The sequence below is a fragment of the Rhinolophus sinicus genome, chromosome 2 (assembly GCF_057876585.1).
Source record: "Rhinolophus sinicus isolate RSI-liver-muscle chromosome 2, RSI-T2T, whole genome shotgun sequence".
Taxonomy (NCBI): Eukaryota; Metazoa; Chordata; class Mammalia; order Chiroptera; family Rhinolophidae; genus Rhinolophus; species Rhinolophus sinicus.
Genome location: NC_142502.1, coordinates 20699516 through 20721407, shown reverse-complemented (window position 1 = coordinate 20721407; position 21892 = coordinate 20699516). Strand labels below are relative to the sequence as shown.

General features: G+C 33.6%; 1 protein-coding gene across 7 annotated transcripts in view; it reads left to right on the top strand.

Moving 5' to 3' along the window:
* ADGRG6 (adhesion G protein-coupled receptor G6) overlaps positions 1-21892 on the top strand; it is a 134250-nt gene that overhangs the window by 82968 nt on the left and 29390 nt on the right. For all 7 annotated transcript variants that reach the window (XM_019756637.3, XM_074333641.2, XM_019756635.3 and 4 more), the window contains 11 exons: positions 1884-1969; positions 4821-4873; positions 5891-5953; positions 9194-9336; positions 11738-11849; positions 13376-13440; positions 14064-14274; positions 15296-15467; positions 16854-16994; positions 19175-19279; positions 20913-20958. In XM_019756637.3, coding sequence (XP_019612196.3) covers positions 1884-1969; positions 4821-4873; positions 5891-5953; positions 9194-9336; positions 11738-11849; positions 13376-13440; positions 14064-14274; positions 15296-15467; positions 16854-16994; positions 19175-19279; positions 20913-20958 — 1197 coding nt within the window. The remainder of the gene's footprint in view (positions 1-1883; positions 1970-4820; positions 4874-5890; positions 5954-9193; positions 9337-11737; positions 11850-13375; positions 13441-14063; positions 14275-15295; positions 15468-16853; positions 16995-19174; positions 19280-20912; positions 20959-21892) is intronic.

Genomic DNA, 21892 nt, shown 5'->3' with positions numbered 1-21892 from the left:
ATGATCCATAGCACAAGAGATTCTCTTGTGTTACAAGAGAATCTGTAACACAAGTTGCTAGGTTGTTTGGTATATTCACGTATTTTATTTGCTTTAAGCAATATAACTCTAAGGAGAGTACTATATTTATAAATTGGTTTAGGCTGCCTCTGATATAGGATGTCTTTCTTATTTATAAAAACAGTGAATTGAACAAAAAAAGGAAATATTTAAAATTTAAAAAATATCTTACATATTTTATGCTTTCATAAAATTTCAGAAATGTTATTAAAAATACTGACTTTTTAGTATTATGCAGTATTTTCCTGAGAGGGAAAGAATAATACTCTTTTAACAAAAATGCCTTAGGTCTCCATCTAGTGGTAGCTTTTCAGTTACTCTGCTGGCATCAAGTGAACATTCACAGAATAGCCTCAGAATCCTGAAATAAATGTAGAATCTTAGACCTCTGCAATTTGAATTTCCTCTCAATCATTCTGAATGTCCATGATTTGATATGATGAGATCTAGAGTGTAAAAACTTTTTTTGTCTGGATTATTATCATTTGTTTTAAATATATTTCTCTAAATATTTTTCATTCAGAACATATTTTTTAAAGAAACAAATTGAAGATCATTAAATACCTGAAGAGTTTTAGAAGCTGAAATAACCCAGTCTGCATAAATTAAGCTCACTGTACTTGGAGCAATTTCATATTTTTATATTACATCCAGGAGTAGCAATTTTTTTTTTTTTTTTAGCATGATTCTGACCTATATACTGGAAAAGCGTTTCCATAGTAGTTGAACTGGAATTTGCATTTTGGTAGATTTGGGAGTTTCCATAGGCATACTTTTTTGTAATTTCTCTCCAAAAATCTTCAGTAAATCCATTCCCCATTATTGTTTAAAGGTATATGTTTATATTTTCTGTGCATATTTCACATAAGACTTACCAAAACAAAAGCCTGAATAAAGATGACTGACAATAATGGAGATTCAGAAATTTGTTTTTTCTATATATAACCTACCATATTTTAAAAGTGTCTATCTTTCATTAGCTACTTGTAGTAAGGTGCCCATTAATAAACACCTAGAGAGATTTAGCAAATCCTGGCTGGTGAGATTAATCAGATGGATAGATAGATAGATAGATAGATAGATAGATAGATAGATAGATAGAGGTATATATCTATAGGTATAGATATAGATATATATACAGAGATATATATGTTTGAATATTATTACCAAAAGAAAAAAGCAGAATCTTCTGACATAATGTTTTCTTTTTTAAAGCAAACTCATACAATCAAAATTCTGTCTATAAATAATTATTTTTTCCCCCATCTAACTTTGGACAACTGACTACTTCTATGGAATTTTGATGAAAAATCTGTTGACATCCAAATCAGTGATTTAGAAGTAAATGCTTTATTGGGGAGAGGAGGAGAAAGGGAGAATAAGGGCTTGAGGGCAGTAAATATGTGTATACCCGTTCTTTTTCAAGTTAACACCTGCCTGTCATCTCATACAAGTTTTCACAGGCCAAACTATTTATAATGTACAAAAAAAGATAATTCCTTGTAACAAGAATTCAAAGTGTACATGAAAAAAATCACCACTTTGTAGACCATAAATATCAGAAATCTGTAGAATTTAAAAATACAGAGAAACATGCAGGTGATAATTTAAGAGCAATGAATTATCTGTGAGTAAACTGGTAACTATTTTTAAGAAATTGCAAAGGTCAATGAGCGTAAAGTCAAAATACCTCAGAAAATTTCTGTACCTAGTAGACAGTGTTTCTTTTAAATTGTATGAAATTATGTGATTATAAATTTACATTGATAATTATATGACTATAAAATTTAATTAATGGCCTAAATCCTGTTTCCAATGGACAGATGGAATTATCTATAGAATTTCCATAGTGATTCAAAACATCCTTCGTCACCCTGAGGTAAAAGTACAGAGCAAGGTGGCAGAATGGGTAAGTGAACTTGTAAAATTTCTTTTTTGGTTTTAAATCATTAACCTCTGGAAATCTGGAAAGTTCCCAACTGTTTGGGTAACTGAATACACAGATCATACTGAAGCATAGATACTATTCATTATAAATGTATAAATCGATATATTAGTAAGGTGTTCTGTATAGAAAGAGAGGTGAATTTGAAAAAAAAGGACTAATAGACTATTAATGTCTAAATAAGGCAGTGTCACACAAATGGAAATGTGTATTGGTAGGTATCTTTATTTATTATTATATCCATATATTTTCAGCACTGTTTTGAAAAGTTGTTGTTTTTGTAATTTAATTGTTTGATTCAAAAACCAAAGAGTATTAAAATATATACAGTAGGTCCTTGAATAATACTGTTTCATTCAACGTTGTTCAGTTATAACGTTGATAAGATGCAAAAGAAACTTAACTCTTATTCATATCAGTTAGTCTGTGGTGAAATTGGTTTCATTATACGTCATTTCATTTCAACTTGCAGAACCTATTGATAACTTTAAATGAGTACTTACTGTGTTATGAAAATCTTCCACCCATCCTTGTAGCTCACCTGTCTGGAGATCAACCCATTTGGTTGGAAATTACTGTCACTTTTTCTTTGGTTTTCCAGAATTTCTTTGTGCATATAAAAGAAGATTATAGATTCTTACTTTTTCTCCTTTTTACTTTACAAAAGTAACATAGTTTACACACCGTTCTACACTGTACTTATTTTGTTATTCCCAGATTTGCAATGTTAGTAGATAGAGACCTTTTTAATCTTTTTTTTTTTAAACAGTGCATCAGATTCCATTATGTCACCGTCTATGTAGTATTTATTTAACAAGTTTTCTGTTGATGGATGTTTAGGTTATAATTTATTTAACCTGCATTAAGTTAATGAAAATTTTGGTAATTTCCAATTTAAAAAAAAGTCAATATCTTATTTCTTTTTTATATCTTACAAATACAACCTATGGATTTTTTTCATTTTCTTCTTGATGACAATCTCAGAGTTTAATTTTATACAGGTGTCTATTTTTTGTATTTTTCCCCCTATATACAGCATACTGTGAGACTTTGTACTGCGTTTTATATATAACACTATTACAGTTCAGAGTTTTTGTGAATAAAGTCAGTTGGGTATACATTCTCAAGTAAGAAAAATGGACTTTCTTATATGTGTCTGATAAATGTGTCCTTGGTAACAATAGAAAGTTAAACAATACATTGAGAGGTAGTGGTGACAATATATACATATAATATTAGGATGGTGCAAAACTAATTGTGATTTTTGCAATTATTTTTAACCTTTTAAGCCACAATTACTTTTGCACCAAACTAATGTATTTGAAGAATGATAGGAAAACAGTTTTATTTTTAAACAAGTTGACCACAGGAAACAATAGTATGTGATTAACAACTCTGCTACAAAATTGGGGGTAAAAGTGAAATTCTCCAATAGAAGTCAAAGACAAATATACCGTTTACTTTTGGAATAATACATTAGTAAGTAATTTAAACACTAAATGTTTTTAATTTCTAAAGGGAGAGTAGGTTTTACAAAAGAGTATTTCTTGAATCCCATTTTTTTCCAGCATTATTCTTTTTGTTTTTTTTTTAAGTCAGAATGTTTTCAAAATATAAAATTGTTTATTTTTGTTCTCAAATAAACCACTTCTAATGTTATGAATCTTGAAAATTAGCAGTCAGTGGAGAATCTGCATTAGACAGATATAATTTTACATTTGTATTTATTTTATGCATGGTTTTCGATATAGCATCTTTCTCATCTGAAGCTAAACTTGACAGGACACTTTTTCAGTTTAATATACAAGATACTAAAGCAGATCCTGCATAACAGAACATATAAGTAGTGTGTCTGATTCATATTATTACTATTTATAATTTTAAAATATTATTTTAAAATATTTAAGGTGTTAAATTTTAACACTTTTGCTAGAATTTTTAACACTTTTTCCTAAAATTTCCATTCAGTTTTAGAAATGCTTGCTGGGAGGGCTAAATGTGTATATGAAATAAGACCAAAAAACCCCTTAGGCGTGATACATAAATAAGAGAATTTCATGTCAGTCAGGAAATCCTATTTTGTGATTGTATTGAATAATGAATGCATCAAGGAAGATTATTATTTATATTGAGAAAAATCTATTGCTTCATTAAAAAAGTCTGATGCTGAGACCTAGAAAGACTTAAATAATCACATAATAAAATATAATTCTCAATAATCTTGAACTTATTTTTGTTTTGTTTTTTTAAAGGTTTATATTGTTAATTTATAACTTTTCTTACTGCTAACATTCTTGTGAGAGGATAATTACCAGAAAAACATGTTTTACTATGCCTTGATGTCTGTTGAATATAGAATATGGAAGGTGTTTATTGTGCTAATCTTCTCTACATACCTTCTTACAGCTAATTTGAAGGTCCATTATAATATGAGCTAGAGAGGAAAGTGTAGTGTTTACCGACAGACAGAGTTGGGTTCCCATCTGGGATCTGCTATTTCTTAGTTGGGTGACCTTAGGCAAGCTCTTTCATATCTGTGAAGCTCAGTTTCTTCATTTATAAGACGGCAGGGGCAGATAATACCTATCTCATTAGTTATTGTGAGAGTGAAAGGAATAACATTTGTAAAGTTCTTGGCATACAATGATCCAGTAACTGTTATCTTTACCTTACTTTCACTCCTCTAGCTCTCTGGGATTTTTCCCACGGTCTCAGTCCAATAACAACTTATCTTTTGGGAGGGAAGAAACTTGATTCAGATTTTTTTTTTTTTTAAGCATTACCAAAACTCACCCTTTTCCATTGTATTTTTCAGCTCAATTCAACCTTCCAAAATTGGAACTACACTGTCTATGTGGTTAATATCAGGTAAACGACAGAATGAATTATTTGAGAAATAAAACGTAGTGTCTAATTTAGTACTGCTCTCTCTCTTTCTCTCTGATTCTCCCTACACACAACACACACACACACACACACACACACACACACACACACACACACTCATAATCTTTCTCAAACAACTGTATTACGTCATTTCTTTGCACAAAAAACTTTAATGTTATAGCAGTAGTTTTAAAAAATATTTTGATCTTGGATCCCAATAATTGTTTAAAATTTAGCTTGTACTTCCAAAAAATATTTGTGATTTTTAAATAAATTGCATATATGTGTGTTTGAATATGTATTACTTAACCAATATATTATATATTATAATGTATTGCAAATTAAAAGAGGATAATTAAATATTAATAGAAGTTCTGTTAGTTTCTTCTCACACCCAGTGGATCACCTAGAGTACCCTTTGGGCTGCATGTACCCCAGTTTGGAGATCATTTTTCTATACGACATCTGTAGCCAATTACAAACTAGTTTTTCAAAATTGCCTTTCGCTGTTCTTCTATTTAAATATACCACCAACTCCCTAGCAAATCATATCATCTGTATATGCTCCTCTGCACCTGGTTTTCACAGTTTTATACTTAAATTCGCTTTCTAAAGTGTATCACATGAACCCTAAGCATATATTCTGTGAACCCAAGAGATATAATAACACAAAGAAATTGAATGGTCAAATGAGTTCAATGAGGACATTGTTAAACGAACGGAAGCAGGTTTCTATATATCAGAACATCTCAGATGCTTTACTATACTAAAATGCATGGTGAATCTTGAAAAGAGAGCAAGGGCATGTAATCACCGAGTTTATTTGACTGTGGAGCTAGGTTGGCTCATGCATATGAAAGAACTAGAACCTCAGAACATACCTTTGGAAACACTGGCTTAGAATGTGCATTCTACCTCTTTCTTATACCTCCTCAAATTTTGTAATGAGATGGTGTGGCAGACAAGGTTGATAATGAATATACATGTTTTTATTTATAGCTTTCACCTGAGCACGGGAGAGGACAAGATTAAAGTCAAGAGAAGCATTGTGAATGATCAAAGGTAAAACTGAGAAAGTCTGACTGAAGGTGTAGCACGCTTTCTCTTGTCCTCTGTTTTGACTATCTGGTAAGACCAACGAAAGCAGTGAGACAGGAAAGAACCATTTTAATCACATTGCACATTTAGATTATTTCTTTAACACTAATGCACACTTTTTTTCTTGTAGTCAAAAGTGTAATACAGCAGACTGGATAGAAATATACATCGAATGAAAAATAATTCAGAAGTAGAATATTTAAAATTAGTGAATTCTTAGTTTTATTATTTCCACCTTCAAAGAAAAATAAAATTGTTATAACTTTTGAAAAAGTAAGGTATTTATGTATGATAGCATACAATAATATGGGTAATAGGTGCCACAATATTTCCTGCATTTAAAGCCAACAGCTAATTTTCTGAAGCCTCCTTTTAAATTTGTATCAATATCATGACTCAGGCTGGTAATTTAATGGATATGTCCATCATATATAATCAGTCAGCATATAAAAGCCAGCTGTTTAGAGCGCCATATAATGAAAAACAACCTAAACTCCTAAATGGAATACATTTAGTTGTGTTCAAAGTATTATATTGCATCTTTATAGAACACACAAAATATTACTTGAAAAGCAAAAATTCGCATAAGTCTTGCTTCATTTCAATTTAAATTATGGATTTACAATCATAATGATGGAATATATACTTCTTTTCAGGTGATATATTATGAAAAGATAAAAATAAAATTCCATATGAGTGCTGACCAGAGATTTTTCTTTTTTTTTTTTCTTTTTTCTTTTTTCTTTTTCTATTCATGAGAAAAAGATGTCTTTAAAGTTACATTTGAAACGTATTTCTGTATATATTCAACAAACAGGATTCAGCTATCTGATTAGGGACATTTGTTTTTATTTCCTGACATTGTTCCGTTTCCTTTATGATTTGAAGTATAGAGTAATGTATTTTAATACTCCTCGAATATTGTTGATGCTGACAGAACGTTTCTCCTCTACTTAACCAAATAATTTCTTCTCCACCTGTTACTGATAGGTCATATTGAGTCTTGTATCACAGACCCAGCAGCAATCAGGATCGCTTTGCTGGACGCTGTCTAGTGATTAGAACAGCCCTAGGGTAGGGTATCACCAATGGTAGACCCTCCTCAGGAAGTCAGCATTGCCCTTTTTAGTTCACTTACTGTGATTCTTCTACTCCCTGACAATATTAAAATCAGCCAACATTAGTATATGTCAGCACCTCAGAAACTCTTGCAGGAAAGACATTTAAATTTATGGAACTTCAGTTTCCTGTCTGTCAAACCACTGGATAACGTCACAGAAATTATAGGGAGAGTGAAATACGACAATGTATATTGGAAAATTCACACATTTCCTTTTTTTTTTTGGTATGAACACTTGACGTTGTTTAAAGATGTATTCTTACAGTCTTTCCCCACTCTCTTTTTTTCTACTTTCTAATGATCCTGATAAACCTTTGTAGTCTCTCATAGTTTTTCTTAAAACCATAGTCCACTAGTTTTACACACACACTTTTTTCCAAACATTTCCTTTCAGTTAGATTGTAACACAACACACACCATAGCTTCAGATAACACTATCATACTCTATCGCCTAGACAGACAGGAAACCAAAGTCACAGAGACTGGTTTATTCAAAGAAAGAATGACTGATGGTAACAACAGATAGAACTTGACTTTGTAGAACTATAAATAGTTTCAGTTTTCAGGATGAGAGAGGAAAACAATCCAGATAAGACCTGTGACAATTCATGGTCATTCTTGAATTGCTGAATTTGGTATTCAATATCATCCACAATACATTATGCTAATTATGTTCTCAATATTCAAGAGAAGTAAAGGTCACAATTCGAACTGAGAGAGCTTAGTAATGGCAAAGCTTATCTTCCAATGATAATTTAATCAAGGGATACTTTTTTTCTTAGGCCATGTTAAAAATTTAGTTATCACAGTTCATTATATTCACATCTATGTTTATCTCATCCTGAAATATGGCTTACATCTGAATATTAAGCAGTAGATCATTTTAGAGGTGAATCGCCCTTCAGAATGAATTATGAAGACAGTAGAGCATTTTGTCTTTGAGATTAGAATAGATACTTTGGGGAAAATTAGAGCTATTCTTATTTTCATCTAACCTTCAATAGAAAATGTTTTACTAATTTTTTTTCTTTTCTTTCAGGGCCATAAATATATTAATACTCGATTTCATTTTCATTGATAACCAAAGAATTTCATAATAAAATATGGCATGGTTTTCCACTGAGTAGCTTTATAGTTATTTCAAAAACAATGCTACTGCTTTGACTTTGGCATGTGGACATTAACTGATATTGATGATATAATGCCTTACTCATATTCATTTATCCTCACAATATAAAGAAGGAAGTTCTATTGTAAACCCAGAGCTTGCACATATAAAGGAAAAATGTTACCCTCTACCTGACAAAATAATGTCACTTAACTTTACCTCAATGTTGAATTAATAGTTTTGATTTCTGTAACTGACTATAGCTAGGATTGTGATTCATCAGAAAATTATATTACTTCAAATTGTAGAGCCAGAGTTTTGATGGGGCCTTTAGGATACATTTCTGTTTCCCATAGAGATATTTCCTTCTTAAAGACATTCAAGGTCAGACAGTCTACAAACTTCTTCAGTAATATGCTGGCCAATCATTGAGTATATTTTGAGTACTTAGTTCGTAACTTTTCCCCATGCAAAGTACTTGCAAATGCTTTACTGAGATGGCAAATTGTTTCTTACAATTCTCAAGAAATTGTAACACATTTGTAAACAATAACACTTAATAATCTCAAAAGTGTAATGATTAGTTTAATCAAATTAGTTGAAATTTAATTTTTCTAAAATCCTTTATTTTTGTCTATAAAAATGTAGAATTAATCATAAGTATGTCTTTTTCTTGCATGCTTGCTATTAAATTTTACTAAAAATGTTTCTCAAAATAAATGGGATGATGTGATCTGATGTGATAGAATTATACATGCAATATCCTATAAAATTATTTAAATAGAGACATTTTCAGTACTACCATTTATGCAGCAACAGAAACTTATGAATGTCTTCGCATATTTTTTTAGTCTCAACACTTTATGATCATCCCTCTTAACTACTATATCCAAATGGTCTATTTTTTTTACCAAAAAAAAAACAAACCAAAAAAACAACCAACCCAACAACAGTTCTATCTACAATGTTTTCCTAGGTTGGTGATTTGGGCCCTTCTAGTTTACAATGCTACCAACAATCTCAATTTAGAAGGAAAAGTCATTCAGCAGAAGCTCTTGAAAAGTAATGAGTCCCTGGATGACGGCTTGAGGCTATATACAGTGAACGTGAGGCAACTGGGTGAGTGCCTTTAATATTTTTTTTATAATATGCGTTTTATATAACTATTAGGTTTAATTGAAACAACAAAAATATTCGTCCTATGTGTGTTGTTTATTTAAAGCTATTTTTTCTGTTGATGAAATTCATCATAGTGGTGACGTTGTAGCAAATCGATACCTATGAATCTAAGGGAATGAAAGAGGCAGAGGAGAGTTTATACTCTCTTTTGGCCAGTGTGGGGGAGGGGGGCTGGGGTGGTATTATGATAATACAAAGAGTCTGAGCACAATGCCAGGATAGTCTTGACCAGAACTGGCTTCAACTTTAGGAATAAAGAGTGTATATATATGTGCATATGGAAACTCTAATGAGGTAAATCTTATAAAAGGAATTGGTTATAAAACATTTCCTCCTCTACCGGATCTGTCTCCATTAAAGAATGACACCACTGTCTTCACTGGAATAGGCCAAAAAACTGGGAGTTATCCAGGACCTAGATTCAAATCTTCCCTAGCCACCATTTACATTCTAAACTCCAGCCACATGCGTGGTACTGCGTGCACCTCCCCAAACCTGCCCTCTCTCTTATGCTTCCTTTGTATATCTTTGCCCAAGCTGCCCTTCTCTACTCTCACCATCTACCTGCTCATCACCTATGTACTTTTAAAGACAGCCCAAAGCCACCCCTTCTATGAAGCCTTTTCTGATGTCACTTGTATGGACAGATCTCAGTGCCTTGAGCCCCCACTTCCTGCTGCCCAGATACCTAGAGCACCATGGACATTAGGAGACCAGAGTATTTAACTGGACCTATTTGTGTTATATGTATTTCCTTTAAACAGGAATTTCCTCTGGCTTAAGAACAAATCTTATTTTTCTTTAACTTCCCACCTCTTCCCAGGACCCAGCACATTCCCCAGCACTTAGATACTTAAATAAATAAATGAAGGAGGTTTGATAGGCAAAGTTTAGAAAAGCAAATGATCAAAAATCTGGACAACAAAAGCAAAGCTATTGTTCTAATGTTATTATATAATTACAACTATATTATGATTAGGTACATTAGTGGAGATCAAAAGAAAATTTTGACACTTTTCCTTAAACACACAGCAGGAGGTTGAAGTAGGGGAAGCAACTATATTCCTCAGCCTCTAAAAACCGTGATTATGACTGAGACCAGAATCACAGTGTAATAAAGGAGCCGGCATCTTAGCTTCTACAGGGAACCACCCATCTCTAATGTGTCAACATACACATTTACAAAGAACTCACAGAGATGGAGGAATGCAAGTCATCATCAACAGTTTCTGAGCATCTGTGGGAAATTGCTTGTTCCTTTACAAGCAGGGCTTCTTGGGGGTGAGGACATACAAATGTTACCCTTTCACACATAGGCGTCTTCACAAAGAAGTAGCTTGACCAATGGTAGTTTATATATGATGAAGTAGCCCTGTGAGGACTAACTGTTTCTCTGTCCCCAGTGGCTGAGGAATCCCAGAACAACTCTCTCTGCATACTTAGACATGTTAATTTATACCGCTTAATTTAAATCCTACACTCTATTGTTTTTTTGCAAGTGGTTCTGTGAAGAAAAGTTTCTACCAACTGAAAAAAAAAAAGAGTCAAATCCTGACAATTTTAAGGCTCAGAATAAGATGGAAAGGTTATTGAAATGTTAAAAAATTGGTGACTGCGATACTGATTCCCAATGGTCTGATATAACTTGCTATTTTTCAGTACTGAGATACAAGATTTTGTTGTTGTTGATATATTGCTTTTATTTTGATATTTTTGAAATTGTAAATTATTTATGGCATGACACTGACCCAAGGAGTTCTCAAACAACCGGTGGGATGATTTGAGGATGAAGGTGTATGTGTAAGGTGGTGAAGATGGCTCACAGGTGTCTTCTTGCCATTTCCCCAGCAGACTTCCGGGTAGAAGATGCTTTAAGAACAACTGGAGATTTTTCCATGAAATATGCTCGCAATTCAGTGATAATACTATGGAGACACTCTTTTGAAAAATAAGATCAGTGGGGAATTTACATTTTGAATTTTTCAGGACGATTTTCATTTTGTGTAGTGTGTATTTCTTGAATAAATCTTTCTTTTACTGATTTTATCTACTAGTGATTTACATTAGAATCATAATGTATGTTATGTGTTATGCTCATGTAAATATGTGGTTTTATTTGATGGTTTTGTAAGCTGTAATAACTTTTTTATCTGAAATGCATTAAATGTTTATTTTTGCATAACTTCTAAATTTTTACAAATTCTGAACATAAAAGCCTAATATTTTAGTATTACATAAAATAAATACGTAATTACCAGCATGGTTGTTTTGCTCTCATCTTGTACTTCTAACTTCAAAGAATAGATTAATATTTCTCATGTTGGTTCTTATTTTCACATAGCTTTTTGTATTGCCGAGGAAGAGCCCAAGGGCTATCGATGGCCACTTATCACACCATCTGAATATAAGCTTCCTTGTCCAGGGAAGAGGAACTATTCTGCTTCACGGATATGGTAATACTTTCATTGACTCTTGCCAGCAAACTCCATGTCATCTATCTTCCCAGGGTTCTTATGCATGTTGCACCACGGTTCCCAGGCATTATGTATTGTTTAGAAAGAAGGGCAGGAATCTCTGTGTGTGCCAAAATCATACACACCACAGGGGGTAAAGATGAGGCAGGTAGATTACCAATACAAGCATTTTTATTCCAAGAAACATGCTAATTTCACCTTTTCCAAAGATGGAGAAATTTGGAAAGAGAGAAGCACCAGGTATATGGATGAACCAAGCCAGCTCACAGCCTTTGAACATACCTCTGAAATTCTAAGACTTTTAAGCTATTTGGAGTGGCTACTTTTGGAGAGGGATGAGGCAGCAAAAGAGAGAATAAAGGCAGGATCCATGTTAGGGCGGTCTTCTAATGGACGCTGTCAGTGTGTAGATTTTCCCTAAATGTTGAACAGAAACCTCAGACAGGTCAACTGCAAGTCAATTCCAGTTCTTCACCCTCTACCTTCTCTCTAAGTAGAGTTCTCTTGGTGGAGGAATTCAGAAACTGGAACTGCCCAAGTAGAAATACCATGTTTCCCCAAAAATAAGACCTAGCTGGACCATCAGCTCTAATAGAGCAAAAATTAATGTAAGACCTGGCATTATATTATATTATATTATATTATATTATATTATACCCAGTAATATCTATATATATACATATACACAAATATATATATTATATTATCCCCAGTATACCCAGTATTATATTATATTATATTATATTATATTATACCCAGTAATATCTATATATATACATACACACAAATATATATATATATATATATATATACACACATATACACAAATATATATATTATATTATCCCCAGTATTATATTATATTATATTATATTATATTATACCCGGTCTTATATTAAAATAAGACCGGGTCTTATATTAATTTTTGCTCCAAAAGATGCATTAGAGCTGTTGATCCGGCCAGGTCTTATTTTCGGGGAAACATGGTATAATAGTTTGAACCTACTGCTGTGTTTGACACGTGGTAAGGAGGAAATAGGGGGGTATAGAGACTTAAGACTTGAGGGTGAAACATGGGTCTACCTCTTCCTGGCTGAGAGACCTTGGAAAATTCCGTGACTTATCTTAGTCTTTTTCCTCATCTATAAAACATGGACTATAATCTGCTTTACAGAGTTATGTGAAATGAACATCAGATTTTATCTAGAAAGTTCTTAAAGCAGTACTTGACCCATGTTACCAAATATGCCTTTAACCTTAGTTACCTGATGTATCCTAGGTTAGGCTACAGGCTCTTGCTAGTATTTTGTTTTCCATGATTCATGCACCTGATTTTTTTTCCAATAAGAATGTTTAATGAGTTTAATTTCAATGAATTACAGTTTTATTTTCAAATGAAACTTACCTAGATATCAAGGCAAATTCTAAACCTTTTTATTAACTAATTTTGCCATTTATAATGTCATATATGCCAAATATGTGAAATATCTTTTTTTCTTTCATAGTTATCATGACCCTGTCAACACATCTTTAGCCTACTGGGGGCCTCCTGACATCTCCAATTGTTCAAGTAAGTGAGCAATTTTTCTTTGGTTCTGAAAGACAAATTGAAATGGCCTCATACTCCATGGTTTTCATCCTATTCAGACACATTCTTCTGCTGTGATACTATTGTAATATTAAAAGCTAGGCAAATGATTATTTCTCTTACTTAGAAGATGCTGTTTTTTCTCATTCTGCCTCTCCTTCATTCTGAAGGAGATTAAAAATAGAAAATTTTAGAGAATATTTAAAAATAATATACCAGTTGATATTTGCATTGATGTTTTATAGTTTTCAATTATTTTTTAAACCACAAATGTACACTTAGTCAGTGATATTGGGTGCATTTCTCTTAGAACTATGTGTGAATATTGGTCCCTTTAGCTGTTTGGTCCCCTTAGCTATTTGTTGGTCCCTTTGGTTATTTACTTAAATTTCTCAAAAGCACAATTTGTATATTACTAAAGAGAGAAGTTAGTCTCTTTATGTGAAGAAATACTTTGGTGAAGTTTGTTATTAGGCTTTATACACAGAAAACCTGCCTGATTTCCTGCTTCAACTATGAAGTGAAATATCACACTATATTTTGGATCCTGAAAATGCTCAAAAAACAGTAAAACTCTGCGTGTTATTTCTTCTGCCTTTCTGTAGGGGAAGCAAATGAAGTTGCCAATCAGATTTTAAATTTAACTGGTGATGGGCAGACCTTAAATTCAGCCAATATTACCAGCATTGTAGAACAGGTCAAAAGGATTGTGAATAAAGAAGAAAACATTGATATAACTCTTGGCTCAACTTTAATGAATATATTTTCTAATATCTTAACCAGTCCAGACAGTGACTTGCTTGAATCTTCTTCTGAGTAAGTTTTGTTTTGTTTTGTTTTTCCTTCTGGAGAGTAAAATTTATTGGATGCATGTGTTGTTACATAATTTGTCATACATGTGAATGTTTGTTGCTCCTACTTCATAGTTTAAATCTCTAGGAAATCCATTGATGTTTCTCAAGATCATTCACAAAATGAACTTCTTTATTTATTTATTTTTGTAGATAATAATTTACAAAATGATTAGAATTGTCATCTGGCAAGATATTGAATAGTCTCAGAAAATCATAATCAGCATTTCATTTTCATTTGAAAAGTGTTAACTGAGGTTAATTCAAAAGATGAGGAAACTATCACAAATATTAATTGATGACACTTTTTTTTGTTTGCAAAGGAGACACTTATCATTTAATTCATATCTTTTAGACATAACTTAGTCACTATGAGTCGCTGTCCTATGAACTGTGGCATAGAATTGCCACAGCTATGTGATTCTTATACTTCTGGAATGAAAATGCCTGGGGCAGGGAGAAAATGTACCCATTTTTATACAATTCAATTTGTATCCAATTATTTTATTTAATGTATTAATATTAAGATATTTAACTTTTTCAATTTCCTTCCTTTCAACCAAATTTCTTTGATGAAAATTTTATATTTGTTAAGATGAATTATGACATAGGTAACTTACCTTATCTACATAGTAATTATAAACTAATTTTTACAGTGTCTTACGGTTCAAAACTTTACTGCATTATTTTCTTTGGTTCTGACTCAGTTATGAAGTTGGAAGGGTATTTTTCATATGAAGAAAGAAAGGCTAAGATTTAGTTGTTGATTTTCCTTAAAGCATTATTTCTCTTGAGGATGCATTATCACTGTGATTCTATGTATTAACTGCTATTTTTGTGGTTTGGTGTAATTTTGTGAGTGTTCATGTTAAAATCAGACAATTTAAACACAATTTTTTTTGGTTTGTATTTTGTCTTGCTAATCATATGTGTGTAAGTACCTAAACCATGTTATTTAATGGTGGTATTACTTGTCATTTCTTTAGAGCTTTAAAAACAATTGATGAATTGGCCTTCAAAATAGACCTAAATAGCACATCACGTGTGAATATTACAACTCGGAATTTGGCTCTTGGAGTATCATCCCTATCTCCAGGAACCAGTGAAATGTTAAATTTTAGCATCAGTCTTCCAAGCAATAATGAATCGTATTTCCAGGTAATGAGATAGTGGTTTCTTTAACTTTGATTAATTAGACAGGTCAGAACTTCCTGATCACCTACCAGTTGCTCTTCAAGGAGATATACTGGTCCAAGGAGTGACAGGCAGGTCCAAATGCTGACTAAGGTTAATGGTAGCATAACCATAAGGTATGTGGGCACATAGAGGAGGCATGTTTTCAGAAGCTAGGTGGTAACTTACTTTCTACAAGAGGTGATAGTAGGGCTAAGTATTAAAGTATGAGCGGAGGCCACCCTGTTGGGTACAGGGGTTGGGGATAAGTTCAGTGAGAAGAAAGAGCTTTATTAAGGGCCCAAAGGTGGGACGAATCATGGTATATTCTCTGATGGTAGCTCTCCCAGATGTGTGTAATAATCACACACCTGGCAAACTTGTCAAAACAGATTGTGGGATCCCATTACCAGAGATTGCAATCTAATCAGTCCAAGGTGGAACTCTAAATTGCAGTTTTAACAAGTTCCCATGTGTGGCTGATACTGCTGGTCAGAAGATTCTACTTTGAGAACCAGTGATGTAGAAGGCTATAAAGGACAGGTGATGGTGAGGCTGGACGAGAAAGCTGGGGTCAGATGAAGGCTGGAAAGCCTCTTTGACCTGTTCAAGTGACACTTCAGCAAATAATTTTCAAGTTCCTACTGTGTGTTAGACAGTGTTAACCACGTGGGCAAATGAAATGATTGAAACGTCATCCTTGACATGGGAGAATGCACAAGTAGCATGTAATACTTCTTAACTGTGGAGAAAACCCAAGATAAAATATTTTAAAATCTAGATATGAAGAACTTTATTTTGCTTTAGACTCGGGCTCTTTGGAGTAATTTTGTTTGGCATTTTAAGAGTGAAAACTCAGTCAGTCTCAGTCTCATTCCAAGTCCATTTGCAAGAAAACACTCTTTGGCCTGATCTGTGGGTTCAATAAAAATGACATCCAAGAGTGTTCGTGAAACTTCAGCTGCTTTCTCTATGTGGAGATACTCATTCTCAGCAATCAAATACATTAACTCCAGCCATTTTTTTGATAGTTATTTTTCACTGTGTGTTTTGAGGAAAGCTCAAAATCCATGAGGTATACATCTAAGTCTTATACTTGAAAATATTAACTGATTTGTAGATATCTCACTTGCCTTAGTTAAATTCAGCACATTTTCTGCTTTGCCACATTTGCAAACCTCAATGAGATCTACACCTTTGTCTACAGGGATTCACCAGGAGGGCAGGGACTGTGGTAGAGGTTAAGGGAAGTCCTGGTCCTAACCAAGGTGCTACTTATAGTTATTCTCCTGCCTTTCTCAGTATGTAAAGTAAATTTATCATTGCAATTTAACTGTGATTACTCAACCAATATATCTCTTTGTGTGACAGATGGATTTTGAGAGTGGACAAATGGATCCATTGGCTTCTGTAATTTTGCCTCCAAGCTTACTTAAGAATTTAAGTCAGGAATATTCTGTATTAGTTAAAAGAGCACAGTTTACTTTCTTCAATAAAACTGGACTTTTCCAGGTAAGTGTTCATTAAATTATTTTCAATTTCAAATTGAGTTTCTCTGTTCAAAAGGAAAATGAAAGTTTAGATTCTTTGAAAATATATCCAGAGGTAGAAAAATTAACCTACTGTACTTTGAAAAATGAAAAAAATTAACATAATTGTTTAAATATTTTATTACAAATAACTACATGAGTATCAACAGATGTGTTCATTTAAGTTTTTTTTTAAATAAATCAGATATTAGATTAAGACTGGCATGATATAATTAGAAATGGAATTCATAGAGAAGTTACTATTTGTCATAACTTTTGTTAAATATGTTATACTCTCCAGCAATTTAAACCTTTGGAGTTAAAGAAATCGTGTGCCAAAGGAAAGGTCTTGTTTTGTTTTGCTTTAATTCAGCGGGAAGCACTGTTTACATAATGAGCAGCATTCTTGGCTTTAATCAGTTTTCCCATTAGTATTTCAAATGACCTTTGGCCTTCACACATTCCCAGAGTAGGGTGGCATTGTGCTAAGCACATATTATCATTTTTATTGGCATCATTTCTAGATACTAGGAAATCCACTGCCAGCAAACACTGGTGACCTCTGGTTCCCTTTGAAAGTACAACCCGATCTAGAGCAGTTTTACTCAGCCTTTTTCTAAAAAAATAAAAGTTATCTATTAAACTGGAGATACCAGTATATATCAAACAATGAGACCTATGTAAGAGAAAGTGGCAAGTCTCAAGGAAAGTAGACTACTGGATTCTAATAGATCTGCCCTATATGTCACATGTGGAAGAATGACAAAGTAGGCTGCATGTAGGTAAAAGGAATACCATGGAATAGTTTATGGTAATTCCAAAACTTTAAAATTGTATCAACAAGAGTCTTAGGAACAATCTGTATAAAAAATTTTGAGTAGATTAAGAGTGCAATTACATCTAATTACTCTGAAGGATTTAATAGCCACAAACACATAAAACTGCATTTGTTAAAATTATTTGAGGCTTACAATCATGTCACCTTTAAAAACAATACCAAACGTGCAACCGGTGTCACAGAATGTGAATGATGGGGCAGACACGGGTGGTCCCTTCAGAGGAGAGGTTGAGCCCAGTGGGAAGAGTTTGGGACAACTCTTAATAAGACTCTGTCTTTGTTTCATTTTGAGTCTTATCTTCTCCACACCATCTTTTCCTTCTCCTTTGGCATTTTCCAGTCACTGTTGTTATTAGGAAATGTGTTTGATTTTTAAAGTCAGTTTATCATAGAGTAAAAGAAATTTAAGGGTTCTATAGTTCTCCCCTCACATAGTGAACAAAATACAAGTTTTCTTTTTTTAAGAAAGCCGCAGCCGACCTTATTGAGAATGCCCATACAAAAGTAATAAAAAGCTGTATTCTGGATGCTGAGATGTATTTGGCATGTAAAAAATCCTGCAATTATTCCAAAACAACTGACTCTATACGCTGCAATAGAGAATTTCAGGAGGTTTGACAAGAAACACAATGGGAAGAAGAAAGGCTATCTCGTGGGACAGATATTCTGTCAGTTCTAATCATTTTGCCCACAGATTCACTCATTTTGTTTTCTGACAAGCTTGTTTCTGACGTGGAAGCTACAGATGCCAGCAAGTATGCAATCAGAGAAGGCAGACATTCTGGTTGGGCCTTTAATCCAGTAGAATTACAGTTAGTATAAATTAGTAAACACGTCAGGCTGTTGGCACGGATATGAAAGATGAATTGTTTTTAATTTGTCACACCATATTTTCTTCATACTTCTCTAAAGGAAAACGACTTCATCTATTTTCTAGGGTGGGGAAGTGATATTATTGTTTCACAGCTTTTCATGAGTTTATGGGTTTTATGGGTTTTATTTATTTATGGGTTTGCGTTGTTTCAGATGTTAACTGGCTGGCATCAGTCACAGCAATCAAGAATGAAGTTTTATGAACTGCCTCACGACATTGGCTCCTCATGTTCTCTCAATGTATTATAATAAGGAAAAGAGCAAAGCTTTTTCAGGAAAGCCAGCAGTTTGAGCTTATAAACAGGATGTTCTATAATTGAAGATCTTAATAAAGATCCTAAGTGTCAAAAACGCTGACGGTTTGCTTAATTTGGAGCAGCAAAATAAAATACACGTGTGTACTTTTGACTAATACACAATTTCTTTTTCTTTAAAATGTTGTCAAAACCAAGAAAGGCACCTTAGTGAGTTATGTGATGGCATGCAGTATTGGAAACATTACTATCCAGAATCTGAAGGATCCAGTTCGAATTAAAATCAAACATACAAGAAACCAGGTAAGAAAATCTACAAATAGCAATAGAGCAGAGGCAGACGATTTCAGGGAAATGGGAGGCCATTTTTTATACATGACATGAAAACAGGTAACTGACACTTTTTTTGAGGGGGACAATTTTCCAAAAAGGGGACAATAGCTCATCAAGTCCTATTCTAAGGTCACGGTAAATGGTGGCAACTAAGAGAGATTAGTCTTACCTAGCATTCAATAGTTGGAAGGAGAATGGGAGTGAAGAAAAGGGCCATTATTTCTAAAAAAAAACGACATTTTTTACTTGAGATCAATTAGATGCAGTTGTACAATCATACCATTAAAGGTTTGGGTTGTTGTGGGTTTTTGTGTGTGAGTGTGTTTTTAAGACGTCAAAAATCACTGCTAGCGGGAAAGAGGCTTGACTTATTTTGGGGGCGGTTAGCAGTTGTCTAAAATCTTGGCAAAGGTTGCTTTTTTAATTGCTTCATTACCCTTGCTATCATCTGTTTATTTGATCAAAATTATATGGGCATTTGTATTGTCCTGGTGGCCCAGGCATAGGTTTTTCTCTTTTATGGAGGGTCCCAGTCACGATTCTGCCATTTATTAGGCAAGGCAGGAAGGCGGGTAGGAAGTGAACTGGCTGATAAGGACTAAGGCTTGGACGTTAAGTCATCTAAGAACTAGCTCTGCTTTGTCACGAATCCCTCTGCCCTCCTTGTTTTACCCTTTGGCCTCTTTTGTTTCAGCTCCTTCATCCATAAAGAATTTTTTTTTAATGTGGTAAAATATATATAACCCAATTTACTGTTTTAACTATTTTTAAGGGCACAGTTCAGTCACATTGAACACATTCACATTGTTCTGCAACCATCATCCCATCCACCTCCAGAACTGTTTCATATTCCCCAACTGAAACTGTGTACCGATTAAACAACTCCCCATTACCGCCCCCCGCACCAGCCCCTGGCAGCCGCCATTCTGCTTTCTGTCTTCTTTGAATTTAACTACTCTAGGTACCTCATTTAAATGGAATCATACAGCATTCATCCTTTTGTGGCTGGCCTATTTCACGTAACATAATATTTTGAAGGTTCATCCATATTATATAGCATGTATCAGAATTTCCTCCCTTTAAAAGGCTGGATAATATTTCCATTTTAGATATATATGTCTCTGTCTCTCTCTCTCTCTCTCTCTCTCTCTCTCTCTCTCTCTCTCTCTCTCTCTCTCTAGATATATCTCCTATGTTTGGACACTTTGATTGCTTCCACCCTTTGACTGTTGTGAATAATACTGCTGTGAACATGGGGGCCCAGATATCTATCTGACTCCTTCCTTTCAATTTTTTTGGGCATATACCTAGACATAAAGGAGAATTTTAAAGATGAGATGCAATTACAGTGTAAAGAGGTTTGCTAAATAGTAAGCATAGCATTTTATGATGGGACAAATATAGTAACTCTTAAGTAAATGGGTAACACAATTCCTCACGAGGTTATAGTTGATTTCCTAGACTGCCTGCCGTTATCATGACTAATGCTGCTCTATTTCTTTGTGAAAACCTTAGCATTTTACAATTTTCCCATATTCAAATCATGTGATTTTTCTATTTATTCTAAACACAGTTTCACATGTTTATTCTTATGTTAATATAGACAGGGCCTACACCCATCTGTGCCTTCTGGGATCTGAACAAAAATGGTAAGTTTTAAAATATGGACTGTCTGAATAACAACTGAATTTTAAACATTGGTGGACACTCCCGTTTCCTTTCATTTCACCCCAGACCAGAGTGAGTCACAATATGAGTGATGGCAACTGAGGTGCAAATTTTAGTTTGGGAAATGAATTCTAGTTTCTATAACTTTTTATTCATTGCAAGGGGAAATAGGCAGTCTTGACTTTTTTTTTTAATCAAACCTCTGTGATGTCAGTTATTTATAAAATAGAGTATGCGTTTTTAGTGCCATTTTAGACTAATGTCAATGTACCCTTGATCTCGTTCTTCTACAACGCTTCTGAGGATGTTATTTGACATGCATAAGGCATATAATTAAAAACCCAGCTTGCAGACTTCAGATTCTGGGAGGAAACACTAAAGGAATGTAAATATAGGAATGGTTATAATGGGTATGTATTACTTGAAAGAATATATGTGCCTTCAATATGACATTTGACAATGAAGAGAGAAAGGCAAAATTAAGAGGTTAATCTCTAGGTGTAAGGTGTGGAAATCTAAAGTTTGGTCACCTTCCCTTGGGTTCCCCAGTAGGATCGTGGCCTATTGGTTTGATCGTGGCTGAATCAAACCAATGCTAGTGCAGGATGCTTCTTGGTAGAAATGTAGTCTAAAGATTTCCAAACCTCTTTTTTTAATATTCTTTATCATAGCTGGAAAGTTTTTGTTGTTGTTGTTGTTTGGTTTTTAGTTACTCCATTTAGAGAAGATCCTGATTTACTAGATGCATAGTTTAAAATGATATTATTACCTTGCTGTCTTAAAATATTCTTCAAATCTATGAGTTGCTCATATCCACACCATACCATAAAAGTCAGAACAGATGTATTAAAGGCATTTATCATAAGCTGTTGCCATTCATGACTGCTGTGTACATAAGACCTTCTTTGTTCTCGT